The sequence below is a fragment of the Lycium barbarum genome, chromosome 3, assembly GCF_019175385.1.
Source record: "Lycium barbarum isolate Lr01 chromosome 3, ASM1917538v2, whole genome shotgun sequence".
Lineage (NCBI taxonomy): Eukaryota > Viridiplantae > Streptophyta > Magnoliopsida > Solanales > Solanaceae > Lycium > Lycium barbarum.
Genome location: NC_083339.1, coordinates 127,238,293 through 127,266,171, shown reverse-complemented (window position 1 = coordinate 127,266,171; position 27,879 = coordinate 127,238,293). Strand labels below are relative to the sequence as shown.

Below are 27,879 nucleotides of genomic sequence, written 5' to 3'. Positions count from 1 at the left end.
CTATAATTAAAGCACTTTGTAAATAGTGTGTGTACGTATAGGCCGTAGGGTCAGTAAAGACTAAAGAGTAGCATTCGTATAAGTATTTGGTCCGCTAGATCAATATGAACTTAAAATCTTTTTTTTTTTTTGGTCAAGAACTTAAAATCTTATTACATCCTCACTATAAACAATTTTATATCATCATATCATTCAAAATCTAATTAATATGTATAGATAAGTTTTCTTGAAATGTGAAATCAAAAAATTAAATATAGTACATATTATGACAGGTAAAAATGATCGTGTATAAATTGTATAAATAAACTAACAACGTATATTATATGCCTTTGAGTTGTCTTCCCTCTAATGCTTCCTTTCACTCTTCAATCTTCTTCCTTATAACCATCACCAAATTTCTCTTAATTACTGCCCCCAAATTTCCCTCCTTTTTCTTATCTTTAGCAGCATTTTCTCCACAAATTCATCTTTCTAAATCCATATATATTTCTGATATTCCGTCCGTTACCTAATATATATCTACTGGTCTTTCCCTTGAACTATGCTAATAACAACTTCTTCACTTGTGCATATTCCTTTTTCCTGTTCTATCATTTTCTTTCTCCCTCGTTACTAGTGATTAGTACTATTACCACTACTTATTACTACTAATTTTCTTTTATTTTTTAGATGAGTTGTCTTTACTATAATGGTAATTTCTCCATTCATTCTTCGTAGTAGTATTTAATATAGGTGGTTGTAGTAAAGGCCAAGGCTCTGAGTGAATTGAAGATTCTTGTTTGGCTCTTACTCTCTCTTTGTGATGGGAATAGCTGAATTTTTTCAACTACACTTTCATCAAACTCAGTACTCGTACAGTTGTACTACTACTACTACTACTACTACTCACTAGTTGTTGAGTGTCAATAAAAAATATTTATCTCAATGGAGTACGGCAGTAGCGGTGGTGGTGGCACCAGTAGCGGTGGTGGCCCTGATCCCCACGATGCGTCCGATCCTCACCGTAGAAAGAAACGTTATCATCGTCACACTGCTAATCAAATTCAAAGGCTTGAAGCGTAAGAAACTAAGATTTCATAGATAGTTGTGTAAAAGTACTAGCCATGCATTTGCATTTCTCACTACTCTTTTATTTTTTCCAATGTGCAGCTACTTTTTTTTTTTTTTTTTTTTGTATTACTAATTTGGTTAAGTTTTTGGTGTTGGTAGTATTTTTAAAGAATGTCCACATCCAGATGAGAAGACAAGATTGCAGTTAAGCAGAGATTTAGGCTTGGCTCCTCGTCAGATTAAGTTTTGGTTCCAAAATAGAAGGACTCAAATGAAGGTTCTATTTTTCAATATTTGCTCTGTCTTTTTTTTTTTTTTTTTTTTTTTTTTTGTGTGTGTGTGTGTTTTGGAATTTTGAATTTTGTTGGACTGTTGTATTGCTTTTTTGTTGGGATTTTAGGCACAACATGAGAGAGCCGATAATAGTGTACTTCGAGCAGAAAATGATAAAATTCGATGCGAAAATATTGCAATTAGAGAAGCTCTCAAGAATGTGATTTGCCCATCATGTGGAGGTCCTCCAGTGACTGAAGATTCATATTTCGATGAGCAAAAATTGAGAATTGAAAACATGCATTTAAAAGAAGAGGTCCATTTAATTTCTTCCCTACTTTAATCTTTTAATTTCATTTATTTGATGTAGTTATTCATTTTATTTCCCTTTTTTTGTGTTTTTTGGGAACATGCAGCTTGATAAAATATCTAGTATTGCTGCTAAGTATATAGGAAGGCCAATTTCACAACTTCCACCAGTGCAACCTATTCATCTATCTTCACTAGACTTGTCCATGTCTAGTTTTATGTGCCAAGGTCATAATTCCCTTGATCTTGATCTCGATCTTCTTCCTGGAAGTTCATCGACTATGCCCAGTTTGGCCTATGCTACGTTGAATTTATCGGATATGGATAAGTCCCTTATGGCTGATATTGCTGGAAATGCTATGGAGGAACTCATTAGACTGGTGCAAACCAATGAACCTTTGTGGATGAAGTCCACGATTGATGGGAGAGATGTACTTAATTTCGACAATTATGATCGGGTTTTCCCGAGGGCTAATAGTCATTTGAAAAACCCCAACGTTCGCATTGAAGCTTCCAGGGATTCGGGTGTTGTCATCATGAATGGTTTAGCATTAGTTGACTTGTTTATGGACGCGGTTAGTTTATCTTATCACTTTCTTCTATTTTTTTTATTTTTTTTTTTGGTTGCAGATTGAAAGAGTAAGGTTTAATACTATAACTGATCTTGTTACTCTTTTTTTATTTGGTAGAATAAATGGCAGGAATTCTTTCCTACAATTGTTTCAAAGGCTAGAACGCTCGAAGTAATATCGTCTGGTGTAATTGGCAGCGGAACTAGTACATTGCAATTGGTAAAAGAATTTACATACTCACTTAATAAAGAGGATTTAATCTTTTTTCCTTGAAAATAAATCTATTTTCTTGAGGCTGAAAACGACTACATGACTCAGATGTATGAAGAATTGCAAGTGCTTTCACCTTTGGTCCCAACGCGACAATTTTATTTCCTACGGTTTTGCCAGCAGATTGAGCAAGGCTCATGGGCAATTGTTGATGTCTCTTATGGTATAACTCAAGAAAATCAGTATTCTTCCACTTCTTGCAAGGTTCATAGGCTTCCATCTGGATGCTTGATACAAGATATGCCCAATGGCTATTCTAAGGTTGTCCAAATGGCTGTGATAATCATTAGTTAGTGATTAATTCTGCTCTACATTTGTCGTTCATTATGAGATTAATTTCTAGTTTTATTCGTGGAATAGGTTACTTGGGTGGAACATGTAGAAGTGGAAGAGAAAAGTTTAATTCATAGGCTATATAGAGATCTTATACACAGTGGGTTGGCATTTGGAGCAGAGCGATGGGTTGGCACACTTCGAAGAGTTTGTGAAAGATATGCTTGTCTCATGGTTAATAGCAACCCTACTCAGGACCTTGGTGGAGGTAACCTAAATCAAAATTTGTTTGTTTTCCCGATATAATTGGAAATTAAAATTGGTGGATTAATGTGCAATGTTATGTTAGCAGTAATTCCATCGCCCGAAGGGAAGAAGAGCATGATGAAACTGGCACAAAGGATGGTGAGCAATTTCTGTGCTAGTGTAAACCCATCGAATGGACACCAATGGAACACAATTTCTGGTTTGAATGAGTTTGAAGTCAGAGCCACCCTTCAGAAGAGCACTGACCCCGGTCAGCCCAATGGCGTAGTCATTAGTGCAGCCACCACAATTTGGCTGCCAATTCCTCCACAACATGTCTTCAATTTCTTCAGAGACGAACGGACTAGACCCCAGGTCTGTGCAAATTGACTATGCTTCTAGATTCATTTGACTTTGTGCACAGGGAGAAAACGTAGAAAAGTTTCTTTTGACTTTCTATTATCCTAACCAGATGTAAATTGGGATTACAGTCAAACCTCTCTATAACGGCATAGTTTGTTCCAATATTTATTGGTTATTATAGCGAAATGTTTTTATAAAGAACATATAATATAGCACAACATGAAAGATCGATTCCACAGAAAACATGATTTGTTATAGAGAGGTTTGATGTGCATGCAACTATACTTGTCTTCTTTGTTAATCTGAAACGCGTTCTTGACTTGAGAAATTTATTTGTTTATGTTTACAGTGGGATGTCCTTTCCAACCAAAATCCAGTGCAAGAAGTAGCTCATATTGCAAATGGCTCTCATTCAGGGAATTGCATTTCTGTGCTACGGGTAAATTGATGAAACCATACTATAAATATATTTTCTTAAGAATTTAAAAGTGAATTGCTTTCTCTTTATTCTATCCGTAAAATTACAGAGTTTGACTATGAGGAGAATGTTACATTTTGTAGGCCTATAACACTAGCCAGAACAACATGTTGATACTCCAAGAAAGTTGCATAGACTCATCAGGGGCACTAGTGGTATATAGCCCAGTGGATGTTCCGGACATCAACATAGCGATGAGCGGGGAGGACCCCACGTACATCCCGTTGCTGCCCTCGGGGTTCACAATATCCCCAGACGGGCGACAACTAGACACCGAGGCAGCATCATGCAGCAGCAGCTCAAATGCAAGTACCATAGGGGGAGGCAGGTCAGGGGGTTCACTAATAACAGTTGTGTTCCAAATTCTGGTAAACAGCTCGCCATCAGCAAAAATGAGCCCAGAATCAGTAAACACTGTGAATAACCTTATAGGCAGCACTGTTCACCAAATTAAATCTGCCTTGAATTGCTCCACTTCCTGATCCTATATTTTTGAAATCAGTTCAGCAACTTAAATTATCTCTGCTTCTGTTTGGAAGTAGTTGGGAATTTTCAATGCCTCTGCCACTACTGCTACTGATCCGGTTACAGCTTTATTACATTTCACAACTCATAATCTTTTCTTTTTTTTTTCTTTTGGGGTTGGTTAGCATATTTTTCCCTCTTGAAATTATGGGGTTTTTTTTTCTGCTTAAAAGAGGGAGTCAAGAACGCACCATACAAGAAAAGTCTTGGTAAGAAGTGTTTACCATTATACTCTGTTAAGGGAAGAAAATTGTATGGTTCGGGTATTGACTTCTGTACTTGAACTTTATTCTATCAATCTAATGGAAGTATGCTTGAATTTTTTTCTACATAACAGAATTTAATTTCTCAGTTTATGAATATTCGTCTTTACATTTGTATTACTATATCTCTTTCTGTACACGTACATCGTATTCAACATTGTGGTCCAATATGGGAGAATAAAGACCCATCTTGGCCAAGAGTAGAAAGTCCAGAAGTGTGGGGGCCAAAACAATGATACATTAAGAGTAGCTTGTTTATTATTGCTAACATGCATATATATAAAATTATACTATAGGGGCCTCAATTCTCAACTGTTCTACTTGCTTTTGTGGTGAGAAATTGTATAGAAAAACAGCATTAAAATTCCAACCTCCTCATCATACTGATTAAACTTGTTGGTAGATTTATTATTAAATGCTTGTGTGAACAAGGCAGTCCCTTTTTAGGCCCAAGGGTGTCGATAGGCAACTTTATTCTCAGGTTTAAGATGGCACTTGACCATTACACAATTGAATCCTGCTTGCCCCTACAACCTGTGGGGGCATCGACAAAGTAACACCTCAATTTTTTCAAATTATATCTGTATATATAATCGTGTGTTCGGGTCAGTTTGCATGTACTATTATTAATTCAACGAGGTACTTGCTAGGCTGCTACCTTCCCCTACAACACGTATCGGATAACTCTGTCCATCAAACTTGGACACATGTGAAGATATTGCCTAGTATTTTTGTCCACTGAAATTTAAGTAAAATACCTTAGGGTTCGCAACTAATTTCATCAATCACTAGGCACGGATTTAATTTTGTCAAATGTATAAAATATGTCCACGATTGGGCAATTTACTAGAAATTAGGAGAATATGATATCTCAACTAATTACTAACTAATACCTTCTGAACTGACGCTTGTTTTTTCACTATAATAAACAGGAATTTTCATTCCAGCTTTTTCAGATGTACCTAAAGGTACAAACTATGGGGATTTGCATTCAGCTCTTTGGGATGGAAGACTCCTCTTTTAACTAACTTCAGTTATGTACGAAAATATAAGTGGGGACGGAAAATTTCATTGTATCATCACGGGACAACTTACTTGACTAGGAGATCACAAACATAAAAATGTGTGTGTGTAAGCGCATACGAAAATAGTCTATCTCAAAAATGGGTATCTACTAATTAATTTGTCAAAAGAAATCAGCTACATACTCTAATTTACTGGTGTCTCTTACCCCTCCGTTGCTTAGACTGGAACTAGTACCCACCTTGCATATGGATAAAAATTTATTTTGGGATATTGGCGCATTTTGGCCGTCAAATATTGATAAATTTGTACTTTGGCATTTGTGATTTTTATTTAAGCACATTCAACCTTTAATTCATTGATATATGCACTTTTGATCCTTATGTCTAAATGTTCACAAATTTAACAAATTATTAAGTGTTAAACCATTCAATTACCAATGTGGGAACTTCTCTTTTGTTCATGGTAGAAACTAATCGATTTCTTTTCTGTTACATATGGACTATGTCTAGTAGACTGTTTATAAAAGAGGAGAAGTATTACAATTTTCTACGTTGGAGCTTAACTTTTTCTACATGGTTAGTCACTTGTTGTATTGGAGGCTAAGGTTTATATCCTCCTCCATGTACTTATGCTTTTTATGGAATACACAGGTAGGGGTCCATGCCTAACTCCACACCAATATGGTGGAGTTTTGATTTTTTTTTTTTTTTTAAAAAAAACAATGTGGCATGCTAAATTTGGAGGAAATGGTCTCTTATGAGTTATGGCCACCTACAAATTTGAATTCATATTTCTTGTGTGTTATTTTTAATTTTGATTTATTTTTTATAAAATGCAGATCTCTCGTAAAAAAGACATAACACTAAAACCAAATTTGTAAAGGATTACAAAATCAATTGAAGAAAGGTAGATAGATTTGAAGAAGAAGACAAGGATAAAATGTGTCAATTTACTTTAGATGGGCCAATATTCCTTTTTAGTTCATACATTTGTAAAAGGAATTGTGAGGTTGACAACTCAAATTTCTTCTTGTTTTTTTTTATATTTTTCCGTTAGATAAGCATCCTTCTTTGTAATATCATCATAGAATATAATATAAACTGTGTGATGACTGATGATCATAGAATATCTAGTTCTCTCTAGTTCTCACTTTTTGCACACTTGTAATTAATCACTAGAGTTTCGTTACTTCATTAGGATTAGTAAGGTAAGGTAGATCTAGCCCCCCTTGTTTTTATTAATAAAAAGGCCGCTAGACACTCTATCTAGTGGTATAGATTTGTTTTTTAAAAAAATTGATCCCTGAATTTGTACTATTACTCCATATTTGAGGATAAAATAATTCTAAAACTAATCTAAATATCAAATGTTTCCTATATAGAGGGACCAACTCAAACCTTCTAATTAATTGAAAGTTAAATATACTTAATTAAATATGACAAAGATGTAAATCAAGACTTATCAATAACCGAGGAAAGTGTAATTTAATTTATATGGTTGAATCACAATAAACTTTAGTAGTACTCGACGAGCAACAAAAAGTTTGACACCTTAGGATAGTTCGAGTTTTCTATTCCTTTTTATTCTCTTTTTTTTTTTTGTAGAAAAACTTACAAATAAATTGTACGTGTTTAACTAGGCTACGTCTTGAATACGGAAGCCACATGATTTGGTGACAAAATCTAGGCTACAAAGGAAAAGGAGACAATGTAGGATGAGGACCTCCTCTATGCACCTATAGAAAATGCAGTTAATTAGGCAATTAAATACCCTAGCAAAGCATTTTAAGCCAGAGAATGCTATCCAATTAAAGAGAACTACTGCCAAAAATCAATTTCTTTTTTCTTAATTTTAGCCCTCTAATTATCAGCACGTAATTAAGTGCGCATATGCTGTAATTTTGGTTTTGAGTAATTACTTCATAAAAGATGAAAGCTCAAGTTAAGTACAAAAGGAACTCTAAAGCGAGGTAGCCATTAAGATACTTGATGTGCCATTTGACGCGCTTAATTCTAAAATCATAAATTCGCTTCCTGCAGATTTGAAAGAGTTAGGAAATGGATTAATGATTTTGCAGGAGATTTAAGTAGTTGACAGGTAATTGGAAAATTGCTGACATATATTTTACAATCAATATTATTTAAACAGAGAAATAATTTTAAATATCTATTATTAAGAGCTTTAGTTAAGTTTTTATTCAGTATAATGTAAAACATAAATAAAAACATATATAAAAATTATAGTTACTTATTTTGATTTATCAAAATACATTATTCCATATAAATTAAAAATTCACTTTAAGTGAAGGACAAGCGATGATACGGAACAAAAGGGGAAAAGGAGAAGAGAATAGTACATTTACATACTTGAGATGTACAACTCTAATTCCGCTTTACATAGTCGACAGTTTAATTAACCTCCTAGGTTCAAAACTTTGATTTTTAAATTAAATTAATCAATTATTCTAAAAATTGATCATGATAGTAGAAAATATCGATAGATACATAGATTCTATCTTGGGTTTAAATATATTATCATATCATAAAATTATTTTGGAGTATTCTACTAGCTACTTAACTTCATTTTTCGCCGTTTTATCAAAGTGGCATAAAATTTGGACAATTTATTGAGAAGTCGTTTGAAGGGAACTTGAAATTAAATTATCATACTAACTTCAAGCTCAAGCTGCACTCAGGGAACTTGAAATTGAATTATCATACTAACTTCAAGCTCAAGCTGCACTCTGATACCACTAAGGTACAATCCTGATGGTTCGTAGATTAAAATAATGATTATTCCAATTTCCTCGTAGAAGCAGTTTTACCAAAGGTTAGTCCTTAAAATTTGCATTTGTGCTTCATGCCCAATATTTATATTGTAGCACAATTTTATTTTTTTTGTCTAAAAATAATAAATAGTTGTAGTAGCATTTAATTTTGTATTTTCAATCTATACTACCGAAAAGTGCCGCCAAATATCATGTTATCTTGCGACGTTAGTATCATGATATTATATCGAGTGAAGACAAGTAGATAATTGTTTATGCTGATGGACCGGGTATTTATATCAAATTAAATAATTTAATTTTAATAGTTCAATTAAAGTAACAATATTTATTACTTAATCGTGACTACGTGATACATATGTGCATGTAAGACGTGTGTGTTACTGTAGCAAATATTTTCCGTGTTTCCTTTCATTCCTTGAATTGGTTAATATACAAAATATTCTAACCTAAAATAAGAGATTACAAAATATACAAAATATTCTAACCTAAAATAAGAGATTACAAAATATTCTAACTAATATTTACATAATCTATCACACCCCCGCAGTCGAAACGGGAGGTTTACGAACGCTTAGACTGTCTCGAAAATCTTCAAAAAGGACCCGAGGAAGACCTTTAGTGAAAATATCTACAATTTGATATCGGGACGGGACATGAAGAACACGAACCTGTCCCCGCGCAACCTTCTCACGCACAAAATGAATGTCCATCTCAATATGTTTGGTGCGTTGATGTTGCACCGGATTTCCTGAAAGATATATGGCACTCACATTGTCACAATATACCAACGTAGCCTTGCGAACCGGACAATGTAGTTCCAATAAAAGATTGCGAATCCAGCAAGACTCAGAAACAACATTAGCAACACCTCTATATTCCACTTCAGCGCTAGACCGAGAAAGAGTAGGTTGTCGCTTTGACGACCAAGAAATCAAGTTGTCTCCCAAAAATACACAATACTCCGACGTAGAATGACGAGTATCCGGACATCCACCCCAATCTGCATCTGTGTATGAGACAAGGTCGGTGACTGAGGAGGGGTAGAGATGCAATCCATGGTCAAGAGTGCCCTGAATGTAGCGCACAATTCGCTTAAGAGCATGCATATGATCGTCCCTCGGATCATGCATATGTAAGCAAACCTGTTGTACAACATAAGAAATATCTGGTCTCGTGAAAGTGAGATACTGAAGAGCACCTGCGAGACTACGATAATGAGTGGGATCCTCATAAGGAGCGCCCGAAGTAGCACTGACCTTCGGTTTTGTGTCAACCGGAGTGAGAGAGGGCTTGCAAGAAGACATACCAGCGCGATCAATGATTTCCTCGGCATACTTCCGTTTAGAGAGGAACATCCCACCCTTGTGACGGGTCACAGCAATGCCAAGAAAATAATTCAAAGGACCTAAATCCTTCATAGCAAATTCGGAACCAAAACGATCCATAATGGAACGACGGAGAGTGTCTGAGGATGCAGTGAGAATAATATCATCAACATATAGTAAAATGTATGCCATGTCAGTCCCCGTATGGTAGATGAACAAAGAATTATCGGACCTGCTATTTGAGAAACCAATGGAATACACAAAATATGCAAATCGTTTATACCAAGCACGTGGAGCCTGCTTAAGTCCATAGAGAGACTTACGCAATAGACAAACATAATCAGGATGTGTGCGATCCCGAAAACCCATAGGTTGATGCATATACACAGTTTCCTTGAGCTCACCGTGAAGAAAAGCAGTCTTTACATCCAGTTGATGTATAGGCCAATGCTTGGACAAAGACAGACTAAGAATAGTGCAGATAGTCGCCGGTTTCACCACCGGACTGAACGTCTCACCACAATCTATGCCAACCTGCTGAGTTTTGCCATCACCTACAAGTCGGGCTTTATGCCTCTCAAAATCACCATTAGACTTTTATTTATGAGTAAAAATCCACATAGAACGAATAACATTAACATTAGGTGGACGGGGGACCAACTCCCACGTCTTATTTTTAATAAGAGCATCAAATTCATCAGCCATAGACATTTTCCAATTCGGGTCACTAAGGGCGGTCACAGGGTTACGAGGGAGAGGGGATTTCGTAACCATGGTATTCAAGTTACACGTACGTTTTGGCTTAAAAATACCATTTTGACTCCGGGTCACCATTCGGGGCGGATTGGTAAAGTGGGGTGGCTGGGGTGATGTTTGTACGGGTGGGGGAGATGGAGCTGAGGGTTGTTGGCCCAAGGCAGAGGGGAGAGGGGTAAGTGCAGTAGGGGAGGCGGCTGCCAACGGAGGGTACTGGGCAGTACGTGCCACAGTGGGAGGGGGCAGTCGACTGGGTGACGGGTGCCACGGTGGGAGGGGTGGCAGTCGGCTGGGTCACGGGCAGTGGCGGAGGCAGGATTTCCATTCAGGGGGTTCAAAAAATAAAATAAGCACGCTTGTGTTGGCAAATGAGCGGGTCGGATCAGAAATAACTTAAATACATAAAGTATACTTAACGAAGCACATAGCAATGGAAAGTCAAAAAGCAACTAACTTGCATGAGAGAACCTTAATAGTCCAATAATATATAAAATTTGGAATATAAGTAATACCTTGCAGACTTTTATCTAAATCAGGCAGTAAGGCATACTTCCTCCGTAAATGGTTCGGAAGAGCTTCTATATCTGAGACAATGTCATCAATGTAGCAAATTGTTAGAAATCAAAGCAGAACTACACATAGGAACTAATTCCTATATAATAAATCAAGCATCACTCTTGCACAGACAATACTAAAAATCATGCTCGAAGCTAGAATAGTGTTGTCAAAGGCCTGCTTGAGGCGTACATAAACCTTGAAGCTGGGTGAAGGCACCTCCGCTCATGATGAATAAAAATATCACAATAAAATGCCACAATATAGGTAATAAACTAAGCAAAAGCAAATAAAGTAAGAAGTTTTCATTAAGAAAGGCAACTTGAAGATGCCATATTACAAAAGTAAAAGCTTGGGAGCTTTTGAAGCAAAAACAAAGAAACTAAGTTAGACTACACAAGCAAGAACCATGGAGTTCTACAATTGTACTCTACGAGGTTTCATATCTTGAAATGTCTTAATAATAGCATCATTAGAAACATTATCAAATACATCTTTTTCTAGATAAGGCACCAAACAACCGCTAAAAAAATCATCACTCATTTGACTCCGCAAGTCATTCTTGATAAACTTCATTGCTGAAAAAGCTCTTTCAACGGATGCAGTGGCAACCGGCAGAAGCAAAGCAAGTTTCACTAAGCGGAATACAAGAGGATAATTTGAATGTTTCTTTGTCTGAACTAATTTTTTTGAAAGATCACAAAGCCCTTTTAGATTAGAGAACCTTTCATCAACATCACGAACATCAATAATGTAACTTGCAAGTTGATTCTCAAGAGAACCCATATTGAATTCATTAAAGTCATCAGGATATAATTTAGCCATTTTCATTATTTTCCTGATATCAAAACTTGAAAACAAGTCAATTGGATTCAAACAAGAAATTCCATGAAGCAAATCAATCGGCGCTTCGCCAAAACGATCTTTAAGTTCTTGAAGTTGCCAATCAATAATATTGCAAAATACCTCAACACGATAATGATGAGAGACTTTATTGTCACCAAGTCTCCTTCGTGATCTTAAAGAGCTAACATATGGCTCCTCAAAGTTAGGTACCAAAATTTCATGCTTGATACAAAACAAAGACACCCTAGCAATAAGAGAATCCCATTCTTCATCCCTATATGCTTGCAACCTTATTTTTGCTACTTCAACAAGTAACATAGCATTTTCCAAATCTTGCTCCTTTTTTTGTAAGCATTTATTAAGCTCATTTGTGATTGCTAAAACATCACTCATCAAATGCAATATGAACGCAACCTCATATGTTCGACAAGCTTCAAGATATCCCATTGCCTTGGCTCTTTCATCCAATAATCGTGCATCAAGAACAAGTGATTCAAGAACATTAAGAATAGAGCCAAACATAAGAATAAAATTGTTGAAAGATTTAAAATGAGATCCCCAACGCGTATCACAAGCTCTTGAAAGACCAAGTTCTTGATTCAAGCCACTACCTGTTGTAAGCTCACCCAAATCTAATGCCTCTTGAATTCTTTCTTTTTGAGAATCTCGAAATTCATCCATACGCTTAAAAGAAGATCCCAATACATTCAAAATATTTGAAACCAACACTACAAGTTTTTCCACTTCAATACATTTTTTCGAGACCGCAACAAGAGTTAGTTGAAGTTGATGAGCAAAACAATGAATGGCATGGGCTGATCTACTTTCTTGTCTAATCAACATTTTAAGGCCATTGATCTCACCTTGCATATTGCTTGCCCCATCGTAACATTGTCCACGCACATATGATAGACTTAAGGAATGTTGAGAAAGTAAATTAACAATTGCCCTCTTTAGAGATAAAGCACTAGTATCTTGAACATGAACAATGTCAAGAAGCCGCTCCATCACAAATCCATTTCTATCAATATATCGTAAGACAATATCCATTTGCTCCTTGCGTGACACATCAAAAGACTCATCAACTAGTAAAGAAAAGTAGTCACCATTTAATTCCTCAAGAATAGCTTTAATTGTTTCTATCTTACAAGCACTCACAATATCTTTTTGAATCATTGGAGAAGTCATTTGATCATTTTGAGGAGCATGTTCCAGTACATAATCACGAATATTATCACACTTTTTCGCATACCATGAGAGAATTTGAAGAAAATTACCCCTACTAAGTGATGATTTAGATTCATCATGACCTCGAAATGCCAATCCTTGAGTTATAAGAAATCTTACTACATCAACGGAAGCACTTAAGCGAACCAAATACGCATGCTTAAATTGACTAAATTGCATCTCAAGTGCAAAATGAATAGACTGTTGTACCCGCAATAAATCTTGACATTTCTTTTTTGACTGGTTATGTGGGTTGTTCGGTAGACCAATATGTTTTCCAAGATTCTTCTTTTTCTGCCAACTCTTAAGCCCAACAGTTGAAAATATTTCACCCCCACCTTGATTGGTGTTGTAGCCTTTAAATAGATAACAATACAAACAATAGACTGCATCTTTACTAACACTATACTCCAACCAATCATGATATACATCATCAAACCATTCAGAATTAAAACGACGCATTGATCCAGAAATATTCTGTTGTATCCCGTATTTTTGAACGTCAGATTATTTGCTGAGATGGGACCCACACATCGAGATTTTTTTGGGACATCTGAAAACTCATATGAATCACATATGAGAAGTTAAACACAACTCAAGAAGGACCCTTGGGCCAAATCAAAGTGGAAGTCCTCCAAACGAATATTTTAAGAAAACGTTTTCGGGTGATCTGACTTCAAGGGGCAAAAACGGTATTATAAGTTTGGAATTTGGAAAAGTACCAAGAACTAGAAGTTGTAGATAATCGAATTAGCTTTTCAACCATAGGTCGTGGGTGCCCAGGTGACGTCGGTACAAGGAGAAATGAACGTTTTAAGGTTGAAAGGTCAGTGGGCTAGGCCCAACTCGGGACCAAACCGAGTTGGCCCAAAAAAATCAAAAAACATAATAAGGCCCAAATTTGTGAGGCCCAACCGGCCATGGTTATGGCCCAAGCCTATATTAAATAAAATTTGGTCAATAAATAAGATGACTAAGTCATCTTATTCCACAAAATGTTCTAGAAATTTCAAGAAAAGCAAGAACAAGAGAGAGAGGAGAAAAACTTAAGGCCATTTCGACCAAGAGCAATTTTCACAAGAAAAATTTGCAAAAATTCTCCAAAAATCATTTTCTACCAAGTAAAGGGTGATTAACAAGGTGGAGTTGTTGTTGGAGCAAGAAAAATTCAAAATCATACAAGTTGTCAAGTTGTAGTCAAGTGAGAAGTTGAAGAAGAAATGTGAGTTTTGATCTTGTTTTATGTGTTATATATGGTTTATATGTGTTGTAGTATGCTAAAATGGATGAAATTCATGAAGGAGAGAAATATAGTATATGGCCGTGTATATATATATGTGTGTGGGAGTCATGCTTCAATTATTTTAATTAGTGTTTAGTTGTTATTGTTGTGAATGATATGTGGAAAATGGAAGTTGAATGAGTTTGGAGAGATTGTAGTGGTGTATACATGTTGGAGCCGTGTGAGTGTGCATGGTATATGTGGCCGTGTATACTTGATGTATAGTCGTGTATATTGGTGAGTTGTGAAAGAATAATGAGCGAGTTGTAATTAATATCTTAATCGTTGTGTTGTAGATGTTATATCGCAAATAAAGACTTGACAAGTTTGGTGAAGTATTGGCAATTGGAAGTTTGTGTAAATTGAAAATAATGTTTTTGTATGGAAGACATGTAATGGTATTACTATGATGTTGTTGGAATATATGTATTATAAGGTTATTGTTGTTTCATTGGAATTGGAGAGTATTGAAGGAGGTAGAATGTTAATTGAAGTGTTGGAATGCACCTTGAATGGAATATGTGAATTTTTAGTGTGATTGTTGAATTATGTTAATAGTTTGGCCGGGTTTGAATTCCCGGATTGTGATTGATGAGAATTTGGTTATGTTGAATGTTGAGGATGGTATATTTACAGACGAAGTGCTGCCGAAATTTCGGTAGCCAAGTGGTTCCTTCAGATTCTAACTCTAAGTACCCTAATGAAAGTTTGGGTAAATGTGACCAATTTGCAGATTTTGACGAGATTGCAACGTGAATTCGGAATAGCAAAAGAAGCGGAAAGAGGTATGTAAGGCTTCACCCTTCTTTCTATGGCATGTCTTAGTTGAAATAAGTTGGGTACGAGCCTCGGGGAAAACTCGGTTCCCCGGAATCCGCACCTAAAGTTTTTCACTTTTTGTTCAATAGAATTGAACTAGAAAGTGTGTCAATTGTTGGAAAAACCTCCTACACCCTTAGAACTTGTATAAATGGGACCCGATTACCCTAAGACCCTCACAAGTAACGCTATGACACGTAACATACGTAAATCGTATACGCTACCTCATCCGGCCTGAGGTGGGCCCGCTACTCTCGGATTTTTCCTTACAGTCTTGCTTGACTTACTTGAAATGAATCCAAAGGGAACCTTTGATCCCGATTTCGATACCAAATGATAAATACTATGACTCCTCTAACGAGGGCACTTCCATGACGTTAATGATAACAATGATGTTAGATAAGAGAATATGCCTATGATACGTACTACCGGAACGACTCTATGACTAAGATGACTAAGCTAAGTATCTTATGTAAACATGAAAATGATAAACTAATTTTTGAATCTTATTTATATTTCCTAGCTATGACTTTATTTTCTAAAAGATTTCAAAGTCTATGAACCGTCATCTATGATGCCCCGATTTCATTCTACGTTTACTTTAATATTATTCCCCGTTGGTAGTCTCACCTTAAAATACTCGTTCCTTCAAGGTAAGACAAAGCGATCACGAGTATTCTATAATATAATTGGAGGTCACCGACCTTACGTCACTCCGATGACTACATAATTCTTCTTTGGGCTTTCCTGCGTGCCTATGAGACATATGTATATAGGATACGTAAATGCATATAAGACATGTAAATGTATGTAAGCTATGTGTATATATTTTTTTAAAACATGCACATGACGAAAGAGCTAGAGCGCTATAGACGCTGATGTACCTACACGACGCACGTATATGTATATGATAAAAGAGCTAGAGCGCTATAGACGCTGATATATGTACATGATATATGCATGTGTATACGGGGAAAATTGTGGTAAGGGCAGAGCGTTATGAACGCATATCCACCTGATCAGTTGGCATTACATGATATGATATCGTCCCGGATGCGAGATGTGTATATTTATGGTTAAATGGATCGGCTGCCGACGCCTCGGCAATATGAGATGTCCTATTTTATATGTATATGTATATGAACAAGGAAAGATTCTTAAAGGAAAGCTAAGTACGCATAGCACCTGCCAAGGGTATATATATATACAGGTTATGTTTCTATCCCAGGACATGTGTTGTAACTCTCTTATGTCATTATACATGATTCATATTTTTTGTATATTACTATTCATGCCTTACATACTCGGTACACTATTCGTACTGACGTCCCTTCTTGTGGACGCTGCGTTTCATGCCGCGCAGGTCAGCAGACAGGCGGATTTGATCCTTAGAAGTTCTACCAACAGTGTTGACAGTGCTCCAGTTATTCCGGAGCCTCACTTCCTTGGTACTATTTTGTGTATATATCTCCGGGCATGGCAGTACTCAGCCCTTTCTATGTATAAGTGTACTACGTCTAGAGGCTCGTAGACAGATATGTACAGTCAGTTAAGTATAGTTAGGTATATGGTGTTTTGGCATGCTAATGTTGATGTATAAGTGATAACGAAGTTTATTAGTCTATGTTCAGAATGACGCCGCTAATGTTAATGTTCAAAAAAAAAATGGCTCTGTTTACATGGCTTGCTAAGAGGTAAAGGTAAAACGATAGACAAGGGGTGCTCGGTACAAGTATCGGGTACTCGTCACGGCCCCTAGACGGGTCGTGACAGAAGTGGTATCAGAGCAGTTCGGTCCTAGGGGTTTGTCTACGAGCCGTGTCCAGTAGAGTCTTGTTTATGGGTGTGTAGCGCGCCACACTTATAAACAGGAGGCTACAGGGCATTTAGGAAATGTGACCTTCTTTGCATTCTGAAATCGTGCGATAGAGCTAAGTTGCCAGGCTTCCATATTCCTTTTCCTAAACCTGTGTTATGGTTTCAATAATGCCGCCGAAGAAAAAGGCTACGATGGCCGAGAAAGCCAAGGGGGTGGCGGACAGCAGAGTTGAACGGGAGCTAGAAGAAGAAGAATCTCATAATGAGGCTCCCCCTCAGACTGTTCCTGCTCCCCCTGCACCAGCAGAGCAGGAAAGAGTTCCAGCTCCAGCCCCCGCACCTCTAGTTCCACCGCCAGCAGTTTCGGGCCAGCAGATGGCAGAGGCCATCCAGTTATTAACCCAGCTCGTTGCCGCACAGGCTCAGCGGCAAGATGTAGACCTGGGAGGCAGAGCGGTAAGTGCAAGGGCCCGCGACTTTATCATCCTGAAGCCTCCAGAGTTTTATGGATCAAAACCAGAGGAGGACACGCAGAGTTTTATAGATGAGATGTTGAGGACTCTGGGGATCATACATGCTTCGGATATGGAGTCCGTAGATTTGGCTTCATACAGGCTGCGAGATGTGGCAGTTCTGTGGTACAGTAGCTGGATATCATCGAGGGGAGCAAATGCACCCCCTCCGGTTTGGCAGGAGTTCACTGAGGCGTTCCTGCGACATTTCCTACTGCCAGAGGTTCGACGGGCTCGAGCCGATATGTTCTTGAACCTGAGACAGGGAAATATGAGCGTTCGAGAATACAGCCTCCGTTTTAATTCATTATCTAGGGAGATCATGTACACCGATTTGTGAGTGGGCTAGGGCCACATTTGGTTAAGGAATGTTTGATAGCTTCACTCCAGGACGGGATGACTATTACTCGAATCCAGGCCCACGCCCAAAATCTGGAGGAACAATATCAGCCACGGCGAGAGGAGCGTTACCTAGATAGGGGTTCCAAAAAAAGAGGCAGGTTTTCCAGGACTAGAAGCGAGTACAGAGGGGGACAGGCACAAGAGCTATTCAGGCATTCAGAACAACCGGCGGCCAGTGCACCGCCTCGATTTACGGATAGGGGACTTGACCGTTCTACTCACTCATGACCAGATCAGGGTACTAAGGCTTCAGGATCCCAGTATAGAGCTGATTCTAGCAGGATGATGCCACCCCCGCCACGGTGTGCGCGATGTGGTAGACCACATTCTGGAGAGTGTCGCGCAGGTACAGGTGCATGTTATACTTGTGGACGGGTTGGCCATTTGATGCGTGATTGCCCACTGAGGTATGAGGGAGACCAAGCCCAGCCCGTCGGGTCCGCGGTTGGTTCATCGTCGACCGTACGCCCTCTTGGACAGACCTCCCAAGCTCCAGCGGGCCGCGGCCGAGGTAGAGGAGGGACACCTAGTTCAGCTGGTCCTCCGCACCGCCTATATGCATTGACAGGACGACAGGACCCTGAGCCTTCCGCAGACGCGGCCACAGGTACTTTTTCGGCACCTTCTATGATGTGTATGTTAATTGATTCGGATTCTATCCTATCCTACGTTGCCTTTATATTGCTGATCATATTAAGAATTCAGAAATTAGGACGAAAGGTAGCCATACGCACAGGTAAAAAGACGAATACTAGAGATTGCGGAGGTTAGAACCGTAAATAAAAGAAGAGATGTGTTACGCGGCGTTTCGAAAACTGCTAAGACCCCAACTCGTTCCATAAAATGTGATATAAGTAGTGCGAGGGAGTGCGGGCGAAAATACTAACGCTAAGACGCTGAAATGCACTAAAGTTTCAAGGTTAAGCGTGCTAGGGTGAGAGTAATTTCATGATGGGTGACCCCCTGGGAAATATGCTGAAATTTTCACAAATGTGGGAACAAGAGACGAATGTGAAGCTAGGTAGTCCAATGTAAATTAGAGTGTGTGGAGTGGTTACAAACCCTATGAAAGTCATGTAGGCTGAGACGGACAAGACTAACGGAAGAGGAGAAAGCGTGACAGAAAGGGGACTTATTAACGTAGGGCCAACGTTCAGAGCTTACTCAATGGACTTACGACATAAAAGCGACCTAAGCGACATGTGAGATGTCTACGAAGGAGACCTCCCCGAAGTATTATGATACACTATGAGGCCAGTTTAACATTCGAGGACGAATGTTCTAAAGGGGGGGAGAATGTTGTATCCCGTATTTTTGAACGTCAGATTATTTGCTGAGATGGGACCCACACATCGAGATTTTTTTGGGACATCTGAAAACTCATATGAATCACATATGAGAAGTTAAACACAACTCAAGAAGGACCCTTGGGCCAAATCAAAGTGGAAGTCCTCCAAACGAATATTTTAAGAAAACGTTTTCGGGTGATCTGACTTCAAGGGGCAAAAACGGTATTATAAGTTTGGAATTTGGAAAAGTACCAAGAACTAGAAGTTGTAGATAATTGAATTAGCTTTCCAACCATAGGTCGTGGGTGCCCAGTTGACGTCGGTACAAGGAGATATGAACGTTTTAAGGTCGAAAGGTCAGTGGGCTAGGCCCAACTCGGGAACAAACCGAGTTGGCCCAAAAAAATCAAAAAAAAATAATAAGGCCCAAATTTGTGAGGCCCAACCGGCCATGGTTATGGCCCAAGACCATATTAAATAAAATTTGGTCAATAAATAAGATGACTAAGTCATCTTATTCCACATAATGTTCTAGAAATTTCAAGAAAAGCAAGAACAAGAGAGAGAGGAGAAAAACTTAAGGCCATTTCGGCCAAGAGCAATTTTCACAAGAAAAATTTGCAAAAATTCTCCAAAAATCATTTTCTACCAAGTAAAGGGTGATTAACAAGGTCGAGTTGTTGTTGGAGCAAGAAAAATTCAAAATCATACAAGTTGTCAAGTTGTAGTCAAGTGAGAAGTTGAAGAAGAAAGGTGAGTTTTAATCTTGTTTTATGTGTTATATATGGTTTATATGTGTTGTAGTATGCTAAAATGGATGAAATTCATGAAGGAGAGAAATATAGTATATGGCCGTGTATATATATATGTGTGTGGGAGTCATGCTTCAATTATTTTAATTAGTGTTTAGTTGTTATTGTTGTGAATGATATGTGGAAAATGGAAGTTGAATGAGTTTGGAGAGATTGTAGTGGTGTATACATATTGGAGCCGTGTGAGTGTGCATGGTATATGTGGCTGTGTATACTTGATGTATAGTCGTGTATATTGGTGAGTTGTGAAAGAATAATGAGCGAGTTGTAATTAATATCTTAATCATTGTGTTGTAGATGTTATATCGCAAATAAAGACTTGACAAGTTTGGTGAAGTATTGGCAATTGGAAGTTTGTGTAAATTGAAAATAATGTTTTTGTATGGAAGACATGTAATGGTATTACTATGATGTTGTTGGAATATATGTATTATAAGGTTATTGTTGTTTCATTGGAATTGGAGAGTATTGAAGGAGGTAGAATGTTAATTGAAGTGTTGGAATGCACCTTGAATGGAATATGTGAATTTTTAGTGTGATTGTTGAATTATGTTAATAGTTTGACCGGGTTTGAATTCCCGGATTGTGATTGATGAGAATTTGGCTATGTTGAATGTTGAGGATGGTATATTTACAGAGGAAGTGCTGCCGAAATTTCGGTAGCCAAGTGGTTCCTTAAGATTCTAACTCTGAGTACCCTAATGAAAGTTTGGGTAAATGTGACCAATTTGCAGATTTTGACGAGATTGCAACGTGAATTCGGAATAGCAAAAGAAGCGGAAAGAGGTATGTAAGGCTTCACCCTTCTTTCTATGGCATGTCTTAGTTGAAATAAGTTGGGTACGAGCCTCGGGGACAACTCGGTTCCCCGGAATCCGCACCTAAAGTTTTCCATTTTTTGTTCAATAGAATAGAACTAGAAAGTGTGCCAATTGTTGGAAAAACCCTCCTACACCCTTAGAACTTGTATAAATGGGACCCGATTACCCTAAGACCCTCACAAGTAACGCTATGACACGTAACATACGTAAATCGTATACGCTACCTCATCCGGCCCGAGGTGGGCCCGCTACTCTCGGATTTTTCCTTACAGTCTTGCTTGACTTACTTGAAGTGAATCCAAAGGGAACCTTTGATCTCGATTTCGATACCAAATGATAAATACTATGACTCCTCTAACGAGGGCACTTCCATGACGATAATGATAACAATGATGTTAGATAAGAGAATATGCCTATGATACGTACTACCGGAACGACTCTATGACTAAGATGACTAAGCTAAGTATCTTATGTAAACATGAAAATGATAAACTAATTTTTGAATCTTATTTATATTTCCTAGCTATGACTTTATTTTCTAAAAGATTTCAAAGTCTATGAACCGTCATCTATGATGCCCCGATTTCATTCTACGTTTACTTTAATATTATTCCCCGTTGGTAGTCTCACCTTAAAATACTCGTTCCTTCAAGGTGAGACAAAGCGATCACGAGTATTCTATAATATAATTGGAGGTCACCGACCTTACGTCACTCTGATGACTACATGATTCTTCTTTGGGCTTTCCTGCGTGCCTATGAGACATATGTATATAGGATACGTAAATGCATATAAGACATGTAAATGTATGTAAGATATGTGTATATATTTTTTTAAAACATGCACATGACGAAAGAGCTAGAGCGCTATAGACGCTGATGTACCTACACGACACACGTATATGTATATGATAAAAGAGCTAGAGCGCTATAGACGCTGATATATGTACATGATATATGCATGTGTATACGGGGAAAATTGTGGTAAGGGCAGAGCGTTATGAACGCATATCCACCTGATCAGTTGGCATTACATGATATGATATCGTCCCGGACGCGGGATGTGTATATTTATGGTTAAATGGATCGGCTGCCGACGCCTCGGCAATATGAGATGTCCTATTTTATATGTATATGTATATGAACAAGGAAAGATTCTTAAAGGAAAGCTAAGTACGCATAGCACCTGCCAAGGGTATATATATATATATACAGGTTATGTTTCTATCCCAGGACATGTGTTGTAACTCTCTTATGTCATTATACATGATTCATATTTTTTGTATATTACTATTCATGCCTTACATACTCGGTACACTATTCGTACTGACGTCCCTTCTTGTGGACGCTGCGTTTCATGCCGCGCAGGTCAGCAGACAGGTGGATTTGATCCTTAGAAGCTCTACCAGCAGTGTTGATAGTGCTCCAGTTATTCCGGAGCCTCACTTCCTTGGTACTATTTTGTGTATATATATTCGGGCATGGCAGTACTCAGCCCTTTCTATGTATAACTGTACTACGTCTAGAGGCTCGTAGACAGATATGTACAGTCAGTTAAGTATAGTTAGGTATATGGTGTTTTGGCATGCTAATGTTGATGTATAAGTGATAATGAATTTTATTAGTCTATGTTCAGAATGACGCCGCTAATGTTAATGTTCAAAAAAAAATGGCTCTGTTTACATGGCTTGCTAAGAGGTAAAGGTAAAACGATAGACAAGGGGTGCTCGGTACAAGTATCGGGTACTCGTCACGGCCCCTAGACGGGTCGTGACATATTCGTTTGAGGATACTCATGCTGAAGCAACCGAGGTTGACAAGGACCATTAATAAGGTATGCTCTTCTAATAACATCACGATGATTTGGATGATAGTCCAAGATTGGGGTTCTTTCACCCGGATCATAATTTAAAGTACTCAAATCAAATACTTGAGAAGAAGGTAATGGTACTTCTGAATGGTTGGCATATGCTTCCTGGTTAGGTTGACTAGAGGAAGCTACACTTGATTTCGGTACTTTCGTAAAATAGTTCTTCACTGAACGTTGAGACTGAATCGTAAAAAAATAAGAATTTTGTTAGAACTTAAAAGAAATAAACAGTTCTGTAGACAATTTTACTCATTTAGTTCCTTCTTCCTAGAATAAATTATTCTTCCTAAAATAAGTAATTTAAACACAGCAAGAAATCTAATCTCTACACAGTACACTAATTAATTATACATTTATACATGAAACTAAACTGAGTCATTATAATATTTCCCAAAATGATTAACTGATTAGTAGAATGACATTTTCAACTATCATATTTCCAAATACAAAAAATACTTCATGGGTATAATCTAAAAAGCAAGAGAGAAAATTTTGCAACTGACCAATTCTCAGTCACTCCGGGCAAATTTGAAGCAATCGAGCTAAACTTTATAGCAAATATACAAAATAACAACAACAACAACATACCCAGTATTTTATTCTCGCAATAAAGCAAATATATAGAATTTTAGAAAAGATAAAAAAAATGGAGAAAGGAGGGAACTAAGAACTTACCGAAGAAGCCATGAACGGAGACCAGAAAGACGACCGCGTTAAGGAGAGGAAGATGTCGACAGCCAGCAATGGCTAAATCAACAAACAAAACTGAGCAAAAAAAAAAAGGTGACAGTGACGGAAGAGAATAGAAAGAAACACCTTTGGTTTGTTTAATATTTGACTTATTTAGGGATTTGAATCCAAAGAATCGTCCCCTACAAAACTACATCGTTTTGTCCATTTATTTTACATAAATATAATGTTACTAAACTACGTCGTTTTGTTTAATGAAACAAGCAAACAGATGAAATAAAATGTTCACAAAAATATTGCAAGCAGGGCTGCTGGGGTTCGAACCCGCGTGCATCGTGCAACTTTGAACCCCCTGCGCCACTGAGCTGCGCCTTTTGTTTGTATTGAGGGGGTTCAATATTAAATATATACACATAAAATAAAAATTTGGCCTTATATAAACAGTGTAATTTTTCGACTGAGGGGGTTCGGATGAACACCCTAGGATATACGTAGATCCGCCCCTAGTCACGGGTGCAGCGGGGGGTGGGCTGGGAAGATTAACGAGATCGTTAGCCATATGATGCAACCAAAATGGCGAAATCCCATCGTCCAAAAAATCATAAGTAGTTGAAGTGGGAGAATGTAAATTGAAAAATGGGAAAACATTCTCATCAAAAATCACGTGACGAGAAATAATGATTTTGTTGGACGATAAATCATAACACTTATACCCCCTATGATTCGTAGGATACCCCAAAAAGACACATGGTGTAGACCGGGCTTGCAATTTGTGGATAGTCGGAGAAGGAAAGAGGGGATAGAATAAACACCCAAAAAACCGAAGATGAGAGTAAGAGGGCTTTCTTTGATATAGCACTTGAAGAGGAGAAACATGACCCAATAATTTGCTTAGTAAAATATTAAGAAGATATGTTGCCATTTGTAAGGCGTGATGCCAAAACGAAGGGGGGAGAGAGGCATGAGCAAGGAGAGTCCGAGTGATATTATTGATAGATCGGATTTTTCTTTCGGCTTTCCCATTTTGTGATGACGTATGTGGACAAGAAAGACGAAAGGACATCCCATTAGACTCACAAACTTTCCCGAATTGTCCATTATCATATTCCCTCCCATTATCACATTGGACATTTTTAATATGACGTTCAAATTGGGTATGAATGTGGGCTTTTAAAACCAAGAATTTCGCATAAACATCGGATTTCTTAGCTAAAGGAAAAGTCCATAAAAACTTCGAAAAATCATCCAAAAAAGAACATAATACTGATGACCCAATGAACTTAACACGGGAGAGGTCCACAAATCATTATGTATAATATCAAATGGCATCAAAGTTTCAGAAATAGAAGAATCAAACGACAACTTAACATGTTTACCAAGAACGCAAGAACGACAAATACTAGAATGACTAGATTTATTACATTCAATGCTTTTATTACGCCTAAGACAAGCTAAAATAGGACTTCCCGGATGACCTAAACGAGCATGCCAAAAAGGAGAGGACAACGCCGCAAAGGTTGATGGAGTGGTGGTTGGATATTTGATGGTGGTGATTAGATAAAGATCTCCCCGACTATCACACCGCATTAGTGCCATCCCCGTCTGGAAGTCCTTCACAGAAAATCCATATGGATCAAAGTCAACAGACACAGAATTATCAGTAGTAAACTTCCGGACTGAAACTAAATTCTTAATGAGTTTAGGAGCGTGTAAGACATTCCGTAAGGATAAAGGGGGGTTTGGGGGAGGCAAACTAGTATGACCACAACCACGAATTGGAATCGAATGACCATTTCCCACGACAATACCATTATTTTGATTGCTCAAATTAAAATAAGACGAGAGATTACCGTCCGAGGATGTCATATGAGAAGTGGCCCCGGTATCCATGTACCAATTTTGATCAGGCGGGTTCAAGGTCATGGTGTGCATTGCGGACTCGACGTCGGTTGGAACATACAACCCATGAGGCGCCACTGCTGCCGTGTAGAGCTGCTGGGCTGGAGGAGGGCCCAATATACCCTGTTGTCGTGGCGGGCCAGGCGGTGGACGAGCCCACGAAGCAGTCAGGTACGGGCAGGGGGGAGGAGCAGCCACCCAGCGAGGCTGTGAAACCCACTGCCAGTGACCAAACTGGCCGGCAGTCCACGGCGGGGAAGAGGAACCCGCTGCCTGCGGACCGCCACTGCTACGGCTAGTACTACCGTGTTCGCTGGCGATGAATTTTCCGCCGCTTGAGCCGCGGCCAGAACCACTGTGACGGGCAGTCCCAGAATTTTGGCAATGAGAATTTTTTCCTTTCCCTCGGCGTGAGCGTGTGTTTTCAGAGGGCGGAGCCGCGTCGTCGACCGCGGCTACCATAGCCGAACCAGACCCGTGAGACACCATTTCCGCAAGTACACGTTCCTACAAAACAAGAGAAGACCGATCCTCGGAGAATGGGGGGAGAGGCTTAGCATGGCGAATTTGTGTCCCAACCCCTTTGTACGCTTCAGTGAGACTCGAAACCAATTGAAGGACAAGGCGGCTATTCGTCACGGGAGCCCCGACGTTTTTCAGTTGATCCGTCATTAAGAATTACCTTTGACCAATTTCCGAAAGTCGATTGGACTGAATTAAAATTTTAAATTAAAATATAATAAATACTTGCAGACTACATTGCAAATTTTCCGTTCATATCAAACATGCGAATCAATATATTTTAAACTAGTAACCAATCGCTTAGTTTAAAATAATCTCGGTAAGTGAAATTGTCAAACATTCTAGGATAAATCAAGTACTCCCTCCGTTTACTTCTGCATTATACTAGAAATATAATCTCACTTTTACTTGTCATTTTTAGCATATTAAGACAAAAAAAAAAATCATGTTTTACCCTTTTCATTAATTACTTATTCCCCAAATAATTTCTCCAGACCTAAGACTAAATACTAATATGGGTGGTAAAATACTCAAAGCAATTTTTATTTCTTAAAGGATATGCAAAGTCCAAACTGGACAAGTAAAAGTGAACAGAGAGAGTATATATCTATAGGCTATTATTATATTACCATTCGAAATGAAAATGTTTCTCCCTGTGTCCCATTTTAAGTGCTCTACTTTTCGTTTTGGTCTGTCCCAAAAAAAATATCTCTTTCTATATTTAGTAAGTTGACAATTCAAACGTCCTATATACAAGTTTATGGCCACATGAATAAATGGACATTTTACTACGTTATGCATCTTTAATTAATTAGGACCACAAGATTCAAAAGTCTCTCTTTATTATTAACCTCCGTGCCTAGTCAAACTAAGAAACTCAAATTGTAACGGAGGGAATATATACACTTGTGTATGCCAAATACACGGTGATCGTAGGCGTTGAACCTAATTAATCAAGAACTTATTATTATCTTCATAAATACATTCTCTTATAAACGAATTAATCACCTGTCACGTAAGATACAAGCATATTTTTATGTAACACGTGATAATACTAATCACTATGCTAATACTTTAATTAATTGCAATGAAGCTCAAACCAGAAACAAAGGAGAAAGAAAAACAACTCTTACGGAGTACTACGTATATAAAGTTTTGGGAGAATAGCATTTTTTGGTTGCATGCTCGGTTATTAATTAAAATATGTGCTTTTGATCCCTTTATACAGGAAATATGTTATATTTTGGACTATTTTTAGATGTATTTCCCTCAATATGAAGTTTCACTATAAATTTAACATAATACATGGGTAACTAGCTAGTAAAACTATAAAAATTCTGAAAATTTGTGAATATTCATAAGCAAAAGGAATTAAAGTGCACATCTCAAATAATTGAAGTAAAGTGCACATCTCAAATAATTGAAGATGAAATGTGTTTAATCATATCTTACAAGAACTAAAGTAGAATTTACCAATAATCAAAGACTGAAAGTGCTATTAACCATAGTCTATTAAAGTGATCAGCCACCACCAAAGTAGTACAATTCATCCTTAATCAGAGTCTCGGATTTTAGTCGCGTAAATAGAGACGGTGCCTTTAGTAAAGAGTGTTTTATTTCCTAAATCACTTTACTCCGACAATCGATTTTTTCGACGCTAATCCAAATTAGTCGGGTCCTAAAATAAATATCGGACACCAAAGGAAACCAAAAAAAAAAAAAAAAAAAAAAAAAAAAGGGTGATCAGGCGATGAATAACCTTTCATGTTCATCTTGCGGCACGTAGTAGCTAACTTTTCACGAGAGAAAGCAAGGGGGACTGGCCGCTCTCTTGCAGTACTACTAGGCTACTAGCAATATAGTGTATATTATTGTGGAAAAAAAAGAGGTTACAATATGGAGAACTATACTAAACTAATAAGTAGAGTGTTACAAACCAACCAGTAGTATGCAAGAAGACAGTACGTAGTGCTTGAGAGAAACGTTTTATGAGAATCTA

The 27,879-nt window shown here is 37.9% G+C and overlaps 2 protein-coding genes across 2 annotated transcripts; one reads left to right on the top strand and one right to left on the bottom strand.

The window, feature by feature from the left end:
* Positions 1-342: 342 nt before the first annotated feature.
* Positions 343-4,749, top strand: LOC132632365 (homeobox-leucine zipper protein HDG11-like). The gene is made up of 10 exons (XM_060348270.1): positions 343-1,058; positions 1,210-1,327; positions 1,451-1,639; positions 1,740-2,207; positions 2,322-2,423; positions 2,523-2,735; positions 2,835-3,015; positions 3,100-3,368; positions 3,706-3,795; positions 3,918-4,749. Exons 1-10 carry the CDS (start codon positions 925-927, stop codon positions 4,314-4,316), a joined length of 2,163 nt encoding a protein of 720 aa, XP_060204253.1. The 5' UTR covers positions 343-924; the 3' UTR covers positions 4,317-4,749.
* A 6,740-nt stretch (positions 4,750-11,489) lies between these two features.
* Positions 11,490-13,607, bottom strand: LOC132631313 (uncharacterized). Its single transcript, XM_060346899.1, has one exon. The coding sequence runs from the start codon at positions 13,605-13,607 to the stop codon at positions 11,490-11,492; it is 2,118 nt and encodes a 705-aa protein (XP_060202882.1).
* Between the last annotated feature and the right edge of the window lie 14,272 nt (positions 13,608-27,879).

Coding starts and splice junctions, on each gene's coding strand:
- LOC132632365 (XM_060348270.1), top strand. CDS start 925: ATGGAGTACGGCAGTAGCGGTGGTGGTGGCACCAGTAGCGGTGGTGGC. Junction 1,059..1,209: donor CAAATTCAAAGGCTTGAAGC/GTAAGAAACTAA, acceptor TGGTGTTGGTAG/TATTTTTAAAGAATGTCCAC. Junction 1,328..1,450: donor ATAGAAGGACTCAAATGAAG/GTTCTATTTTTC, acceptor TTGGGATTTTAG/GCACAACATGAGAGAGCCGA.
- LOC132631313 (XM_060346899.1), bottom strand. CDS start 13,607: ATGCGTCGTTTTAATTCTGAATGGTTTGATGATGTATATCATGATTGG.